The sequence below is a fragment of the Rattus norvegicus genome, chromosome 10 (assembly GCF_036323735.1).
Source record: "Rattus norvegicus strain BN/NHsdMcwi chromosome 10, GRCr8, whole genome shotgun sequence".
NCBI classification, from domain to species: Eukaryota; Metazoa; Chordata; class Mammalia; order Rodentia; family Muridae; genus Rattus; species Rattus norvegicus.
Genome location: NC_086028.1, coordinates 82,578,216 through 82,596,866, shown reverse-complemented (window position 1 = coordinate 82,596,866; position 18,651 = coordinate 82,578,216). Strand labels below are relative to the sequence as shown.

The window sequence follows — 18,651 nt, the reverse complement described above, 5'->3', positions numbered from 1 at the left end:
TTGCGCTTGCTAGGCAAGCGCTCTACCACTGAGCTAAATCCCCAACCCCTACAAGTAACTCTTAAATGATGTTTTACTTCTTTTTTAAAAAAAATAATTTATTTTATGTATATGAGTACACTGTAGCTGTCTTCTGACACACCAGAAGATCCCATTAAGAAGGGTTGTGAGCCACCATGTGGTTGCTGGGAATCAAACTCAGGACCTCTGGAAGAAGTCAGTGCTCTTAACCACTGAGCCCAATGACCAACTTCTTTTTTTTTTTTTTTTTTTTTTTTTTGGTTCTTTTTTTTCGGAGCTGGGGACCGAACCCATGGCCTTGCGCTTCCTAGGTAAGGGCTCTACCACTGAGCTAAATCCCCAGCCCCGACCAACTTCTTATTTACTTACTTTTGAGATAGGATGTAACCCAGGCTGGCCCAAATTGTAGCTGAAGATGACCTTAAACTTCTCAAGTGCTGCCGTCGCAGGAAAGCTGGGATGGGACAGGAAGCATGGTGTACGCCAGGCAAATACTCAGTCAACTCCATCCCAGCCCCCAAGGATGCTTTTCATTTCAAAAGAAAACTCCCAATGGATTTGTTTTCAGTTGTGAGGTTAGGGACACTGTCTCAAAATGCATGACTTACCTTAGTTTCCAAGGAAGGACTGTCTGTCTCCATCAGAGCAGGCGTTGAGCGATCAGAGCAGGCGTTGAGCGATCAGAGCAGGCGTTGGGTGATCTGCCAGCCAGCTTGGACTACTTACCTGTCAGACACAATAGAATGGAAACAGAGGCACCACCCCTCCCCAATACGAATATTTATTTCCCCAGCCTACCCCATCAGGCCTGAGGGACTTTCAGGCAAAGGAAGTGACTTACCCAGGTCCTACACACCCGAGTCACAGTCAGAGTCAGCCCTGGGACTTTGAACACTGACAGCCAAGCGCTACTTCCCGTGTCTTTCGGGGGCTGCTACTCCACGCCACGTGAACGAGCTTTTGTAGGGGCATTTCAGCCAGCCCAGCCCACGGTGGGCTGCTTTGGGTGCAATCTTTTTGGGAGCCTGTTATCCAACAGCTTCCAAGTATGCTCCTGGGCTAGAGGGGCCAATAACATCCTCAGGCCCCGTGGTGGTTGGACGAGTATATTGGGGAGTGTGGGCAAGAGACACCAAGCAAACACTGTGCAAAGACACAAAATCTGGGCATACAGGAGGCAGCAACAAATATCTGTTGAATATGTATAGTCTAAGGAGCTCTGAGGTGGCCAGAGCGGTGAGACTGCTCTCAGACGGTCCCATCTGGGGAAAGGGCCTTTGCTGTGCCTTCCAGGACGGGCCGGAATTTCCTGGGGAGAAAAACCCGCTCGAGTTGCAGGTGGCAGGTTGACCCTCTCCCAGACTCAGGGCAACAAGAGACTTACTGATCCCCACTTGGGGCTCGGGGTGGGGGCTTCAGTCCTCACCAGAAACGAATTCACGCTGAATTAGCCACGAGGGGGCGGGGCGGGGCGGGGCCAAGGTGGCGGGGTGAGGGGACCCAAGGAGCTTCATAAAGCCGCAGCAAAGGCCGCCGCGCAGCTAGTGACAGCGACCTGCTGCCAAGAAAGCCCAGGAGCAGCTGCGCGCCTATCCAACGCGCGCTCAGGAGCTAGGCGTCCCGGCTCCGGCTCGGGTGGAGTTCCACTGGTCCCCGGACCCCGCCCCCCGTCGCCCTAGCCCCAAAGACCCTCGGGTCTCTTCGACGGCTGCGGGAAGGCGCCCAGCCCGCCTCGAATGGGCATCGTGGAGCCGGGCTGCGGAGACATGCTGACCGGCACCGAGCCGATACCGAGTGACGAGGGCCGGGGGACCGGAGCGGACCAGCAGCATCGCTTCTTTTATCCGGAGTCGGGCGCACAGGACCCGACCGATCGCCGGGCAGTTAGCAGCCTGGGGTCGTCCTATTCTGGGAGCGCCTTGGTGCCTGCCCCGCCCGGTCGCTTCCTCGGAGCCTACGCCTACCCGCCCCGGGCCCAGGCGACTGGCTTCCCCGGGCCTGGCGAGTCCTTCCCGCCGCCCGCGGGTGCGGAGGGCTACCCGCCGGTGGATGGCTACGCTGCCCCGGACCCGCGCGCCGGGCTCTATCCAGGGCCCCGCGAGGACTACGCATTGCCCGCGGGGTTGGAGGTGTCGGGGAAGCTGAGAGTCGCGCTCAGCAACCACCTGTTGTGGTCCAAGTTCAACCAGCACCAGACAGAGATGATCATCACTAAGCAAGGACGGTGAGTGTGGTGCGCGCCGAGCGCGGCGAGCTCGCAGGGCGGAGCCGGCGGGAGTCTCCGTGGCCCGCCCGAATAAGGACTTTCCTCTTTTTTTTTTAAATCAAAATATGAAGCTGCAGGTTGCTGAGTCTTCGTAGTCCGAGCTTCAGTTTTAGGAGGGGAGGAGTGGGGGTGGGGAGCAGAGTTACGGGGAGGGCACCTCAAGCTCCGGAGAGCCGCGGGTGCTGAGAGTATCATCACACCAACCGTCAGAGGGCTCAAAAAGGACAGAGATGATGCTGTGGGCGCAAAAGTTACTTTGGTGCAGAGGAAAGGATGACTCTCGCTTCGCCGAGAGTTGCCCGGGGCGCGGGGCGGGGTGTGTGTGTGTGTGTGTGTGTGTGTGTGTGTGTGTGTGTGTGTGTGTGTGTAGACTTGCTCCTTGCCACAGTCTGGGATCGCAGTGGACAGCGGGGAGCATGTGTTATGGATCTGACAGGAGCTGGCCGCTTCTCAGTCCTTACGTATGGGAAATTGAAGTGTTGGGGGCAGAATACTTTTGAGATATCAGTGTGCCTGTTCTTTTGCTACGGCTGTGCTTAGGGTAGCTTTGGTGTATGGGGGAGGGGGGAGCAGACTGGGATTTGGTGACACGGAGAAGCGGTCGCCAAGTTTCTTTTCCGGTCTTACTTTGAGATCATATGTCTGGAGAGAGAGAGAGAGAGAGAGAGAGAGAGAGAGAGAGAGAGAGAGAGAGAGAGAGAGAGAGAGAGAGAGAGGAGGTGTGTGTGTGTGTGTGTGTGTGTGTGTTGTGTAGAGCGGTGGGAAACAGCAAAACTTATGAAGGCACAAATGCCCAAGTCCTGAACATGCCAAGTTCAAGACCAGTCGCGGCTGTGTGTCCAGTCTTGAAGCTGTGCCCTTTGAAGCTAGTTCCTAAAATTTGCCCACTTCCTCACCCAGATACTCACCAGTCCAACCTAGGAGAAAATAGAGGGGGGTCCCCTGAGGCTGTTGAATTAGTCGTATGGTTTGTGGCTCAGCCTGCTGCTTCCGACAGAGTCTCTTTGCTGAAGAAAGAAAGAGAAACCTGCAGTTTGTGAGGGTCATTTAGTGTGCAACACCCGAGTGGACCCTCTTGTGTCTTATGGGAAGAAGCAGCTACCTTTCTCAGTGGGGGCTAGCCAGGACTTTGCCATTAGTGAGTTAGGATGTGGGGTGTCAGGATGGAGACTCAAGAGGTAATTGAGAGATTGCAAGGGTGGGGTTCGTGGGAGGGGGCACAGAAACCCTTGCTGGGTCCCAGGAGGCATTAGACTATAGTCCCTCCAGATGACACTGGGGTATCATGGAGGGTGCAGAGCAGATAGCTGCTAGCTACGGCTTGCCTCAAGCCTACTGAGTGGTTCTTCACAGGAATGAGATGAGGCTGAGCCATACCATTGGTTTTGGCTCACTCTTTATCTCCAAAGACTTCTGAGCATTCTCCTCTGCTCCCCCAACCCTTCTCTGAGTGTCTCTGGCACCGGCCAGGTTTCTGATCCTAGAGTATGGCTGAACTGGAAGGATCTAGAAGTTCCTGTCTCTCACTGCATAGAGAGAGAAACAGACCCGGAGACAGTAAGGGACTCTTCTGAGGTTTCCACAGCTGGGACCAGGCACCTGTCTGCTCCTCTTTCTCCAGGCTCCACAGCCACCTACACTGTCTGGAAACCCTGCGTGGTGGACCCATGTGCTTTCGCTTCCATTACTCCATGGTGAGCCAGGCAGGCCTGGCCTTCTCCTCCCTCATTTTATACCACAAACACTGAGGTGCTGGGATAGCCGGTGGCTTAGGCTCTGTCCTAAAGCAGACTAGGTGGGGCCTCTAACTGTGGGGCTTCCTAGTGTGTTAGCAACAGGAGGCCCTCTCATCCTGGGGCCTGGCCAGACTTCTCAATGTCTTGCAGGCCTCAGCTCCTCCCTCCAGTCAGAGAGAATATCAGCTACAACCTCAGCCATGGCTGAGCCGGGCTGGGGCCTGTCTGTCTGAGGGCTGCTAGGGGAGGCATTCAGAGGGACACACTCTACCTATATCTGACTCTGTGGCCTCCTCTCCTGTGTGTTCCTGCTGGATGTTTTCCTGTGACCACTTTTGTTCTCTCCCCTTTGCACCCCTGCCTTCTTCCCATTTCTCTCTTTTGGCTTTAGTGCTGCAGCTGGGGACTAGTGTATGCTAGACTTCTTTTTTCTTTTTTCTTTTTTTTTTTTTCTGGAGCTGGGGACCGAACCCAGGGCCTTGTGCTTGCTAGGCAAGCGCTCTACCACTGAGCTAAATCCCCAACCCCGTATGCTAGACTTTTAATATTTTTTTTTTAAAACCAGCTGCGGTAATGCACCCCTGTGACGCCCATAATTGGAAACTAGCCTGTGCTACATAGTAAGTCGTCATCCCCAGAACCGCTGCCCTTTCTTTCTCTTTGCTATATAGCAAAGGCTTCCTTTGAACTCCAGATCTTCCTACCTCTGCCTCCCCCGTGCTACTATTGTAACTATCTCAGCACACACAGGCACTCTGCTGCTGACGCACCCTTAACCGACTTTTTTTTTTTTTTTTTGGTCCTATTCTTTTTTTTCGGAGCTGGGGACCGAATCCAGGGCCTTGTGCTTGCTAGGCAAGCGCTCTACCACTGAGCCAAATCCCCAACCTCCTTAACCGACTTTTTATTATGACAAATCCCACTAAATAAAAATAAAAGGCCAGGCATGGTGGCACATTCAATCCCAGCTCTCGAGGCAGAGGCAGGCAGAACTCGGTGAGTTCAAGGCCAGCCTGGTCTACAAAGTGAGTTCCAGGACATCCAGGGCTACACTGAGAAACTCTGTCTTGAAAAACATCAAACAAATAAACAAACAAAAAACCCCAAAAACCAAAAATAAATAAATATATAAAGATATAAAAATATATCGGCTTCAAAACTGTTCAGTATTGATCTGGTCTTTTTTGTTGGGAGTTATTTTGTTTGGTTTTTGTTTTCTTTTTGAGTCAGGGCCTCACCATACAGCCTCAGCTGGCCTGGAACTCACTATGTAGATGGGCCTGACCTCAGGTTTATAGAGATTTGTTTGCTGTTGGCTCCTGAGTGATGCCATTAAGGGCGTTTGCCACATTGTGGGTATGTCAAGATAGGATCTTGCCGTGCCATCAGAACTGGCCTGCAATTGGCGATCTTCCTGCTTTGAATCTTTGTGTTTCTCTGAAAATGAATTTTGGTTGTTTGGTTTGGTTGAGAGAGGATCTTTATTCATGTATCCCAGGCTAGCCTGGAATTCTCAACCCACCTGCTTCACCCTCGGAATGCTGGGATTACAAGTGTGCACTGTAACCATGCTTGGCTTAAAAGGGGAACTTAAAAAAGTATGGGGCTGGGGATTTAGCTCAGTGGTAGAGCGCTTACCTAGGAAGCGCAAGGCCCTGGGTTCGGTCCCCAGCTCCGAAAAAAAATAACAAAAAAAAAAAAAAAAAAAAAAGTAATGGGCTGGCAGGATGGCTCAGTGGGTAAATGCGCTTGCTGCCACACCTGACAACCTGGGTTTGATTGACCTGTGGGTTTGATTGCCAGGGCCCAAATGGTTGAAGGAGAGAACCGACTCCAATAGATTGTTCTCTGAACTCCAAACATACACTGGACATGTGTGTATGGCCTCCAGCATCTGGTGGGGAAAAATTAAAAGCCAGAAAACAACAGCAACAACCAAACAACCAAAAAAAAAAAAAATCAATCAGGGTTGGAGAGATGGCTCAGTCAATGAAATTCTTGCTTTGCCAACATGAGGACCTGGGACATTTAGGAGGCAGAGGCAGACGGGCAGATCTCTGTGAGTTCGAGGCCAGGTCTACAGAGTGAGTTCCAGGACAGCCAGGGCTACACAGAGAAATGTCTCAAAAAACAAACCACAAAAACAAAAAACAAAAAAAAGCAAAAGAAAATTAGCCAATGAGACAGAAGTGGTGGTGTTTTTAATCCCTGGCCAGCCAGCTTAGGATAATCAGAGACCTGTAGGCTGATGAAAGCCCTTTCTTTGTGTTGAGACAGACAGACAGACAGTGCATGAGAAATGAGAAATGATATCTCAGGTTGTCCTCTGGCTTTTACATTGACATGGACATACATGCATACATGCAAGTGCATACACGCACACACGTGAAAGAGAAATTCCTAAATGCCTTCTGAGTGTTTTATAAGAGTATGCTAGCATGGTGTGTGTGTGTGTGTGTGTGTGTGTGTGTGTGTGTGTGTGTGTGTGTGTGTAGGGGCAATCCTCACATTTTGGATCCTAAGACACACTGCATGACATTGGGTCCCTGTGGGATGGAGCAGTGACTCCCCATCATTCCCTTTGATGCCTCTCTTCAGATCAGATCCCACGGTCCCATCCTGGAAAGAAGACAGGGCGTACCACCGTCAATTCAGTCCCACGAAACCAGGTGGTCTCTGTCTCTTCTCAGTTTGAGCTCCAGTGATCTGGGAGGTCTTGGGGTGTTTCCTTTTGCTGTAGAGTTTTGGGCTCCTTTCAGTCCTCCTGCTTTGACAAACTGGCCTGTCCCTCTGTGGGTTTCAGTGACCTGTAAGTCACTACCACATCACCCACGGCCTTCTTTCTTTCTGAAAAATTCTTCCATCCCAGATCTAGCCACAGCCCCTCAGCCGTTGTTCCTGGGCTGACTCAGTCTGTCCCTGGTCCCTCCTCTCCCACCCACCCTGGGCTCACCCACTAGTAGGGATCAGTGGTAGTGAGGCTTTTGGTTTTGAGTGACGAGCAGGGTGGAGGATGCCTGCTGACGGTGGTTCAAGTGGGGCTCAGAGAGGGAAATTGAGAATAAGAAGAGTCTGAGGTGAGTCAGGGTGTTTCCTTCTAATCCTGACAGACCAAGTTCGGATCCCTCCACAAGCCCCTGTGGAGTAGGTTACCCCGACACACAGACATACACACACGTACAAAGTAAAAATAATAAAATGTAATGTTTGTCTTTTTCATTGGTCCTCACACCCCCTTGAGGGGGACAGGGATTTGGAGACAGGGTTTCTCTGAGTAGCCCTGGAACTCTCTCTGTAGACCAGGCTGGCCTTGAACTCAGACATCTGCCTGCCTCTGCCTCGAGAGTCCTGGGATTAAAGGTGTGCCCCACAACCTTTCTATTAAATATAATACTTTCTTTTTCTTTTTTTTTTTTTTTTTTTTTTTCGGAGCTGGGGACTGAACCCAGGGCCTTGTGCTTGCTAGGCAAGTGCTCTACCACTGAGCTAAATCCCCAACCCTTTTAAATATAATACTTTAAAAACAAACAAACAAACAAACAAACACTCGACCCGGGACACTCGACACAGGACCCGGGAGTGCTGTATGCAGGCCGAGGCAGTGGTGTAGACGGAAGACTTTCTCAGTAAGAAAGAGAGGCCGTCCCTGTGGGTGTGTGGGTGGGTACTAATTGCTGGTAATCCCCACTTTTCTGGCTGTGATTGGTTGATTATTATAATTAAGATAACTCTGGGGAGAGCAGTTGTTAAGTAGCTCGGTTTGCAGATGCCTTTGGTTATGTGACGTCTGGGTGGCGAAGGCCGTTCCCGCTTCATGTGAGGTAGTGCCACGGCGCTTTGTGTCCTTTCTCCATCTTCCCAACTCTCACACTTTTTAATTGACTTTTTTTACTTATTATTTTGTTTTCAAATGTTTTTATGAGTATATGTGTGTCGGTGTATTATGTATATGCTATGTGTACTCCTATGGAGGAGTCTATAGAGGTTGGCGGTCGGAGCTCATGGAACTGGAATTCTATAGGTGGTTAGGAGCCTATATAGGAGTCGAGCATGGGTCCTTGTAAGAGCAGAAAGCACCTCTAACTACTGAGCCATCTTTCCAGCCTGGAGCTTCCTGTGTCCAGGTCACCCTTGAACATGCAGCACATTTTTTGCCTCAGGCTCCTAAGTGCAGGGATTATTAGCATAAGGCACTGTGTCCCGCTAATCTTCCAGACTTCTAAATTTAGACTTACTTTATTTGTAAATCTAATCATCTTGTTTGTTTTGTAATTATCAAATTGAATGTTTAATAATTAATCGTCTAAGGCATGAATGTTTTGCTCAGATGTGCGTATGTCTGTGCACTACATGTATGTCGGGTACTCCCAGAGGTCAGAAGACGATGTTAAAGCCGGAGTTATAGAGTTGTGAACCCCGATGAGGGCTCTGGGTATTGAACCCAAGTCCTCTGCTAGAACAAGTGCTTTAAAATATATATATTCCCCTGGAATAGGAGTTACAGACCGAGTTGTGAGCTGCCATGTAGGTGCTGGGATTAGAACTTAGATCCTCTGGAAGAGCAGCCAGTGCTCTTAACCCTGAGCCTTCTCTCCAGGCCCTAAGCACGCACTCTTATACTGAGTTTCCATCCTAGCTTAACTTTTCAGATCTTTACAAAACATTTGTTTCAAGAGGCCTCTCTGTCCTCATCCCACGGACCCATGGCTTAGGGATCTCAAAATCACTTGAAAATGGCGACAGAGAGAAGCCCAGCTGTTCTTCACCTGCTCTGGAGAAGACACAGCCAGTCAACCCTGTAGAAAGCTGGTTGATGTCTCAAGCTAGTCACTGTTTTGTTTCTGGAGACAGGTCTCACCGTGTAGCCTTGTCTGGCCTGGAACTCACTGTGTTCCCAGCTATGTCCCACAGACCTATGAAAATCATCCCCAGGCGGGTAAGCCCTGGGGCAGCAGAGAGCTATGGGATCTTGACTCTGTCCCCTGAAGGGCGGGGTGGGAAGTAGTTTTAAGGAGGTCAGAGTGGTACAGATTCATCTCCGCCACTGGCTTCTTCCCAGCAAAGCGACACGTACGTCAGGGAGTTTATTTGGGGATTCTAGCTGCTGGTTATTTGTGTGTGTGTGTGTGTGTGTGTGTGTGTGTGTGTGTGTGTGTATACATGTACATGTACAGGTGTGCACATTTGTGTGTGTGAAGGCCGTTGGTTAACCTAGCAAGTCATTCCTCTGGAATCCTGTCCCTCTTCCTCTCTCTCTCTTGAAACAGAATCTCTGTATGTAACCCTGGATGTCCTGGAACTCCAGGCTGGCCTCAAACTCACAGTGATCAGCCTCTGCCTCCCAAGTTCTGGGATTAAAGGCATGCTTAGCCTCTATGCTTCTCTTTTTCGAGACAGGGTTTCCCATTAGCCTAGAGTCTACCAAGTAGGCTAGGCTGGCAGGGAAACCACAAGAATATAAATGTCTCTGTCTCCCTGGTTCTGAGATTCTAAGTATGTGCTACCACATCAGGCTTCCTCTTCCTCCTCCTCCTCAGTGTGGGCACTGGGTGTTCCAGTCTTCACGATTGTGCAACATCTCATCATCTTTTAAAGCGAAAGTAAGACCCTCTCTCCTTTGCCTTTCACTCACAATCTCCTGTCACCCACTATCAGGACAAGAGTGGGACAGACAGACAGAAACCATCGCGTGGAGATGCTCATCAGTCTATCCATAAGCGTCAGTGTCTTCAGGTGTAAAGTTTCCAGACATTTTATATCTCCAAGGACTGGCTTGATGAACTGGCGAGTGCCTAGGAGAGGACGGATAAGCTCGGTGTGAGGCTGAGGATCCGGCTTAGTCACAGGGCTCTGGCCTAGCCTGCACAAGGCCCTGGATTCTACACTTAGTACCACCCAAAAAGGCAGTGCTAGTCTGTTCCTTTAGAATAGAAACTATGAATGAGACCTGGTCACTAGGTAAGAAAGTATATATGGTCTTTGTTTTGATTTTGTTTTGTTTTGTTTTGTTTTGTTTTGGTTCTTTTTTTCGGAGCTGGGGACCGAACCCAGGGCCTTGCGCTTCCTAGGCAAGCGCTCTACCACTGAGCTAAATCCCCAGCCCCTTGTTTTGTTTTTTAATGTGTATGGATGTTATATCTTCATGCGTGCATGCATGTGCACCACACGAGTGCCTAATGTCTGCTGAGGCCAACACAGAGTGCTGGATCCCCTAGAACTGGTCTTACAGGAAGCTGGGGACCATCATGTGGGTGTGGAGAATCAAACCCAGATTGTCTGGAAAAGCAGAGCCATCTCTCCAGCCACCTTACCCTGTTCCGGACTCTCCCTGTTCCGTAGCCCTAGCTATCCTAGAACTCCATACGCAGTCCAGGCTAGCCTCAGGCTCACAGAGACCCGCTTGCCTTTTTCTTCTGAGGGCTGGGATCAAAGACAAAAGCCAAGCCATGCATGGCAGGTGGGTCTCTGTGGGTCTGAGGCCAGTCTGGCCTACATGGCAAGTTCTAGGATAGCCAGAACTACGTATGAAACCCTATTTCAAATTAATAAAATGAGGCCAGACAATGGTAGAACACACCTTTGATCCCAGCATTTGGGAGGCAGAGACACATGGATCTCTAAGTTTGAGGCCAGCCCGGTCTACGTAACAAGTTCCAGGACAGCCAGGGTTACAAAGAGAAACCTTCTCTTGAAAAACGTACAGGGCTGGAGAAATGTCTCATGGTTAAGAGTACTGGCTGGCTGCCCTTCCAAGGGGTCCCGAGTTCAATTTCCAGCAACCAGATGGTGGTTCATGACCATCTGTAAATAGATCTGATTCCCTCTTCTGGCACACAGGTGTACATGTAGTAGAGCAGTCATACATGAAATAAAATAAGATAAAAACAAGTCTAAAACTGTTTTTAAAAAATGACGACGATGACGATGATGATGACGAGGACGACATGTGCCACCACACCCAGCTCCCTATTTTTCAAATCTATTTTTATCTACATGTATGTGTGCTCTTGTGAGTTTATGTGCACCGCCTGCATGAAGGTTCCTGTGTAGGCCAGGGCCTGTTGAATCCCCTGGAACTGGATTTACAAACAGCTCTTGAGCCGCCGGGCGTGGCTCTGGGAACCAAACCCTGATCCTCCAGAAGAGCAATAAGTGCTTCAGCTTCAGAAACTGCGATCTGAGTGGCTAACAATGAGCTGGGGAGAGAAATGGGTTGGAAATATTCTCCCCGCTGCCGGTTCCCAATACTTGGTTCTTGGGCTGGGAATGTAGCTTAGTTGGGAGAATTCTTGTCAGGTGGATCCCTAACAGTACTCAAACTAGGTATAGTGATGTGCCCCTGTAATCCTAGCACTTTGGAAACTGAGGCAGGAAAACCATACACTGTGAGTTCGAGGCTCCTCTAGGTTTCTTTTTCTTCTTTCTTTGTTTCTTCTTCTTCTTCTTCTTCTTCTTCTTCTTCTTCTTCTTCTTCAATATTTATTTATTTATTTTATTTATTTATTATATATAAGTACACTGTCGCTATCTTCAGACACACCAGAAGAAGAGGGCATCAGATCTCATTACTGATGGTCAGGAGCCACCACGTGGTTGCTGGAAATTGAACTCAGGACCTCTGGAAGAGCAGTCAGTGCTCTTTTTTTGTTTTGTTTTGTTTTTTTTTTTTGTTTTGTTTTGTTTTCCAGAGCTGGGGACTGAACCCAGGGCCTTGTGATTGCTAGGCAAGTGCTCTACCACTGAGCTAAATCCCCAACCCCCAGTCAGTGCTCTTAACCGCTGAGCCATCTCCCCAGTCCCTAGGTGTTTTGATTATGAGACCAATGCTTTCCTATCCTACATGGCCCCCTGAAAGGTGGGACCGAAAGGGATGTCCAGTGAGTGTTTGGCTCTGCTGTTCTGACAACACCGCTGCCTCCACAGGGTCATGAAGGCAAAGCTCATTAATTAGAATTGGCGGGGTTGGGGATTTAGCTCAGTGGTAGAGCGCTTGCCTAGCAAGTGCAAGGCCCTGGGTTCGGTCCTCAGCTCTGGAAAAAAAAAAAAAAGACAAAATAGAATTGGTGATGGCTGAGGCTGGCCATGGTGGTTGTGACAATGAAGGCTGCAGGTAGAGTGGATGAAAGAGATGGTGACAGAATGGCTGTGATGGCGGTAGTAGTATTGGTGATAATGAAAGTAGCGACTGTTGTGATGGCAGGTGTGAGTCAGTGGCTGTGACTATGATGGAGATGGTGGGTGTGGCGGTTGGAGTGATGGAGGCTATGGTAGAGGCGTAGCCGGGGCGGCGGCTCTGACGGAGGTAGGAGACATGGTAAAATTGGTGGAAATCTTATGTTAAGAAGATTGTAGAGATGGTAACGGCAGATGTGGTAGAGGCAGTGTGGCTGGCGGAAGTGGTGTCTGTGGAGACGGTGGATGTGGTGGCTGTTCTGGTGGGGATGGTGGTGGTGGCGGCTGGAGAGACAGTGGCTGTAATCATGGAGTGGTAATGGTAACGGCGATGATTGTGGAAGTGACAGTGACGGCCCTGGAGACTGTACTGGTGAAGACAGTGTCGCCGTGATGGTGGAGATAGCGGTACAGTGATGGTGGTTGTGATAGAGAGGTGGTGGGTGAAGTGATCGTGATAATGGGGGCGGCGGGGGTGGAAGTGGTGGGGAGGCCATTTTTCGGCGCTTTTACTTTAGAACGAGGGCTGATCACACAGGATCCGACCACCAACTTCTGCTTTTCCTGGGACCCAAGACTAAGAATGATTAGAGCCTTTGGGGCACCCAGGGTGTTCAATGAGTTTCTGAAAGCCCAGATTGGGGCGGGTCATACTATAGGTGTCACTGACTCCCGTCAGTGGGACAGGGAGGGCCAGTCAGTGAATGCCACGGGGCAGGAGTGGGAGAGTCACAGTGGAGACGTGGGACTCAGGCACACCCACCTTCTGGGACTATCTTTAAGGGTTGCCTGGTGCCTTTGGCCCACGCAGGAAGCGCACTAATGTTAGAGACAGTGGTTTCCAGATAAATATCTAGTAACTGATCTTTTGAGAGGGAAGCGTTGTCGAGAGTCTACAGGCCGGGATGTGGCTCAGTGGTAGAGTGCCTGCCCATCCATCATACTGTGAGCCTTAGATTTAATGATCAGTACTAAAGAAGGGGGAGGCACTGATTTATGGTGTCTGCTGAAGCCCTGTAGCGGATTCTAACATGACAGGGTTGAGCACAGAGTTGGGGAGCAATGCACCGCAGCCATTGTCCATTCTTCAACTACCTCACGCAATGGACATAAATAACCTCAGGCTCAGGCCACAGCACCGCATGGTAAAATTCCGAAAAGAGACTCTTGGGTTGTGTGTACCCAGGCTTTCAGTAGGACGTATTTAATTTTTAGGCGTGGGCAATTTAATTTGGCTTTTGCTTTTTGTTTTTCAAGACAGGGTTTCTCTGTGCTGCCCTGGCTTGCCTTTATAGACCAGGCTGGCCTCAAACTCAGAGATTCTCCTGCCTCTGCTATCAGGTGCTAGGATTAAAGGTGTGTGCTACCTTTTAAAAAAGATGTATCATGGGCTGGCAAGATGACTGCTCTTCCAGAGGTCCTGAGTTCAAATCCCAGCAACCACATGGTGGTTCACAACCATCTGTAATGGATCCGATGCCCTCTTCTGGTGTGCATGAAGACAGCGACAGTGTACTCATACATACATAAAATAAATATACCTAAAAAAATGTATCATTAATAGTGTGTGTGTGTGCACGTGTGCATGCTCGTGTGCATGTGCACATGTGCATGTGGATGTCAGTGGAGGCCAGGGGCATTGGATCACCTTGGAGCTGGAGTTACAGACTGTTGTAGGCTACCTGAGGTGGGTGCTGAGAACTGAACTCAGTCCCCCTGGAAGAGCTCTATGTGCTCTTAACGCGAAACCATTTCTTTAGCCCTACGAATTAATTTTGTTACATCTCTATTTAATAACTGGCAAGCTAGTACCTTCTGGCACAATTGTCAGCTGGCTGCAGCTTGACACGATCACACTGGTGACTGCCACTGAGCTCTGGCTGATGGAGTCTAGACCTTCTCTGTCCCTCCAGGAGAATGTTCCCATTCCTGTCCTTCACTGTGGCCGGGCTGGAGCCCACGAGCCATTACAGGATGTTTGTGGATGTAGTCTTGGTGGACCAGCACCACTGGCGGTACCAGAGTGGCAAGTGGGTGCAGTGTGGGAAGGCCGAAGGCAGTATGCCAGGTACGACCCGCTTTGGGAGTGGTGGGCATGCTTTCTCTCCTAGACTGGGCGCCCCCTGGTGGATGACTCAAGCTCTTGCCCCTAACATGATGAGACCTACCGCCTATCCACCCACCTCACCCTTCCTTTGGTTTGCTACCTCTTCTCTAACGATTTAACTGAGCAACTGAGTGGGGAGGGGAAGGGGGACGAGACTCACTCTGCTCAATCCTCTGCCTCTTCTTCCCCTGTTCAGCCTGCCTGTCCCCTCCCCTGCATCTTCCTCACGGTCCTCTCAGAGCAGGCAAAATCCCATATCTCCAGAGTCTGTTCAGTACTTGACAACAAGGTTAACTGTCCACAGGGAACCGCTTATACGTCCACCCAGACTCCCCCAACACTGGAGCCCACTGGATGCGACAGGAAGTTTCATTTGGGAAACTAAAGCTTACCAACAACAAGGGGGCTTCCAACAATGTGACCCAGGTAGGACTGTCAACCCCACCTGTCCCTGCATTAGAGATTCCCACCCCCTTCCCCCTACACTTCCTAAAACCTATTTTGTCTGTTGGAGCCTCCTCCCCTCTCCTCCCCTCTCCTCCCCTCTCCTCCCCTCTCCTCCCCTCTCCTCCCCTCTCCTCCCCTCCCCTCTCCTCTCCTCCCCTCCCCTCTCCTCTCCTCTCCCCCTCTCTTCCCTACATAGCCAAGGGTAACCTTGAACTTCTGATCCTTGTGCCCTGAGTGCTGAGGGCACGGCATGCTCCACCATGCCTGATTCATGTCGTTCTAGGTATCGCACCAGACTAGACAAACAAGCTACTAATTGAGCCACTCTCTGTCCCAGCTCCTTTTCTTCCTCTCCAAACTATGGCTCTTTCCTACCCACCTTGTGAAGACAGTGAGCTGGGGGGATACAGGATCTCTGGCAGGGGTTACTTTCAGGACAGCCAGAACAGCCTGGGACTTCTTCACTAGGTCACGATCTGTCATCTTGATGGTCCCGATATCCCAGGGAATGGATGTTCAATGTAAAAGTGACTTCACATTGAATAACCATGGGTTTTGTTTTGGTTTGTTTTACACATTTACTACATCTATCCATATCTATCTATCTATCTATCTATCTATCTATCTATCTATCTATCCATCCATCCATCCATCCCTTCATTTATCATATCTCTCTATCTATCCATCCATCCCTTCATTTTTCATATCTATCTATCTATCTATCTATCTATCTATCATCCCTTCATTTATCCTATCTATCTATCTATCTATCTATCTATCTATCTATCTATCTATCTATCCATCCATCCATCCCTTCATTTATCATATCTATCTATCTATCTATCTATCTATCTATCTATCTATCTATCTATCTATCTATCCATCCATCTATCCATTCCTTCATTTATCATATCTATCTATCTATCCATCCATCCATCCATCCATCCATCCATCCACCCACCCACCCACCCACCTACCTACCTACCTACCTACCTACCTACTTAGTTATCTAGTTATCTACTTAGTTGTGGGGGAGTGAGTTGCTATGGTGTTTGTGGAGGTCAGATGGACAACTTCCACTCTTCTTCCACCCCATGGATCCCAAGGATCAAAGTCAGAGTGCCAGGCTTCTCAGCAAGTGCCTTTATCTGCCGAGCCATCTCCACAGTCCCCGTCCTGTTTTTTAAAACCTTGAGCTGGAGAGAGGATTCAGTTGGTAAAGCATTTGCCTTGGAAAGACAAGGACCTGAGTTTCCTCCCTGGAACCCAGGTTGAAACAGAAAAGAAAAGCCAGCTGCAGTGGCACCAGTCATTTAAACACTGATGGGGACGGGGACCGGGGACCCTGAGGGCTCACTGGCCAGCCACCTACTCGGTGAGTTCCAAGTAGGGATGCTTAAGAGAAGTTGCATGGAGGCAACATGGAGATGTACTCAAGCATCCTTTCTAGTCTAGTAGGGCTAGTAGTTACTGGTAGGTGAATGCATCCAGATATGAGGCCACTACAAGGTCGGGAGGACCTTCCGTGACCCGTTACCGCCTGGCTCCCTCTCCAGATGATCGTCCTGCAGTCCCTCCATAAGTACCAGCCGCGGCTCCACATCGTGGAGGTGAATGACGGTGAGCCAGAGGCGGCCTGCAGTGCTAACACTCACATCTTTACCTTCCAAGAGACCCAGTTCATTGCCGTGACTGCCTACCAGAATGCAGAGGTGAGGGCTGGGCGCCGGGAGCCTGGGGACAGACTTCTTGCAGGGAGGGGTGGAATTCCTGAGCCCTCGACTGGGGGGACTCTATTTTCCCACTCTAGATCACTCAGCTGAAAATCGACAACAACCCCTTTGCCAAAGGATTCCGGGAGAACTTTGAGTCGTAAGTGTTCTGGATCCAAATCCCCTTTGGTCTTTCTCACATGGGTCTGTATTTCAGTGTTCAACATGTCCTGTCTTTGCCTTGTGGGTCTGGGGGACAGGCATGCCAGGGAGAGAGAAATGGGGCAGGGAGGGGAGAGACACACTTGTGACTTGGTTTCTTATTCACTGTTTTTATTTCATTTTATTTTTTAGCATGTATACATCGGTTGATACGAGTGTTCCCTCGCCACCTGGACCCAACTGTCAACTGCTTGGGGGAGACCCCTACTCACCTCTTCTGTCGAACCAGTATCCTGTCTCCAGCCGTTTCTACCCTGACCTTCCAGGCCAGCCCAAAGATATGGTCTCACAGTCTTACTGGCTGGGAACACCTCGGGAACCCAGTTATGAAACAGAGTTCCGAGCAGTGAGCGTGAAGCCCACATTCCTACCCTCTGCTCCTGGGACCACTGTGCCCTACTACCGGGGCCCAGATGTCCTGGCTCCTGGAGCTGGTTGGCCCATGGCGCCTCAGTATCCTCCTAAGATGAGCCCAGCTGGCTGGTTCCGAACCATGCGAACTCTGCCCATGGACCCGGGCCTGGGATCCTCAGAGGAACAGGGTTCCCCTTCGCTGTGGACTGAGGTCACCTCCCTCCAGCCCGAGCCCAGCGACTCAGGACTAGGCGAGGGAGACACTAAGAGGAGGAGAATATCCCCCTATCCTTCCAGTGGCGACAGCTCCTCTCCCGCTGGGGCCCCCTCTCCTTTTGATAAGGAAACCGAAGGCCAGTTTTATAACTATTTTCCCAACTGAGGAAACGCTGCGGAATTGGAAGGTGCCCGACTAACTTAGAAAACAGACACGGGGCGGAGAGCCCCGAGCTCTCGCTGTCCCTTCCCTGTACAGAGATTAGTTGGGGAAGAAGAGGGGCAAGGAGGATTCTGGGGTTCACTTGTTTCCTGGCCCACAAGGGAATATGACAGAAGTGTCCCCTGCCCCTTCCTCTGCCCGAACTACAGTCACGTACCAGGTGCTGCTTCTGACCGATGGTTCCGTGGAGAGTGGAGAACGGACTCCAGAAAGTTTAGGACCCAGAGGGACTTCCGGAGAGGTGGAGGGGTCAGCCGGGAGTCCAGGACTGGAGAGCTGCTCTCTTCCCCAGCCCAGTAACATTCAACTGTTGGTCTAACACCTGTGTTAATCTCTGATCTGAAAAATAAAGACACATGCATTTTTATAACGGAGAGACGGACAGACAGACAGGGAGAAGACTCAGGTGACGGCGGGTGGACTGGGTCACCTGCGAGTAGACAAGAGAGTGGGTGCAGAGGAAGGGTTTGAGGGGCGCGCATCTCACCAGGTGAGATCACTTTGAACTGGTGTGCACGCAACTGCTTGTTTCTTTTTTTTTATTTCTTCGGGAGGGGAGGCTATTTATTGTTGAGAGAGTGGTGTCTGGATGTATTTCTTCTGTTTTGCATCACTTTCTGAAAATAAACGTGGAACTGATAAATGTGTCCTGCTTCCATGGCCGGTTTGGCGGGACCGGGGTGGGGGTGTGTGTGGATCAAGGTTTGCTGATCTAGCAAAGTTGTTTTGTGGGCTCTTGATTTTGGGGGTGACTGTTAGGAATCTAAAGTGGCCCCACTTAGGGATAAACTCAGAGTTTGTCTTGTCCTCGGCACTCCAACGGATGGTTCCTGTTGTCACATGTGACCAAAGGTGTATTGTGACCAAAGAGCCACTCAGCCTGTGTCGCCTGCTCAGAACCCTGGCCTTGGAGGGAGGCAGTGTGGGAGCAAGGTTAGGACCCAGCTGAGTGACTGAGTGACTCAGGAAAGCCAGGACTCTTGATTTATCTTTGCATCTTAACACTCCCGGTTTTGAGGTTTGCCCAAGTGTTAAAGGCATAAGTAAAAACTTTACCGGGGTTGGGGATTTAGCTCAGTGGTAGAGCGCTTGCCTAGCAAGCACAAGGCCCTGGGTTCGGGTTCCCAGCTCCGAAAAAAAGAAAAAAGAAAAAAAAAAAACAACCTATACCATGT

The 18,651-nt window shown here is 50.2% G+C and overlaps 1 protein-coding gene across 1 annotated transcript; it reads left to right on the top strand.

Annotated features, from left to right (window-relative positions):
* The first annotated feature begins 1,613 nt into the window (after positions 1–1,613).
* On the top strand, positions 1,614–18,116 carry Tbx21 (T-box transcription factor 21). The gene is made up of 6 exons (NM_001107043.1): positions 1,614–2,245; positions 14,109–14,263; positions 14,607–14,728; positions 16,306–16,461; positions 16,560–16,621; positions 16,816–18,116. Exons 1-6 carry the CDS (start codon positions 1,758–1,760, stop codon positions 17,417–17,419), a joined length of 1,587 nt encoding a protein of 528 aa, NP_001100513.1. The 5' UTR covers positions 1,614–1,757; the 3' UTR covers positions 17,420–18,116.
* The last annotated feature ends 535 nt before the right edge of the window (positions 18,117–18,651 follow it).

What these genes read in the sequence shown, in the direction of transcription:
- Tbx21 (NM_001107043.1), top strand. Translation starts at nt 1,758, where the DNA reads ATGGGCATCGTGGAGCCGGGCTGCGGAGACATGCTGACCGGCACCGAG. An exon ending in GGCCGAAGGCAGTATGCCAG is followed by an intron (nt 14,264 to 14,606) that starts GTACGACCCGCT and finishes AACTGTCCACAG; the next exon opens with GGAACCGCTTATACGTCCAC. An exon ending in TTCCGGGAGAACTTTGAGTC is followed by an intron (nt 16,622 to 16,815) that starts GTAAGTGTTCTG and finishes TTTATTTTTTAG; the next exon opens with CATGTATACATCGGTTGATA.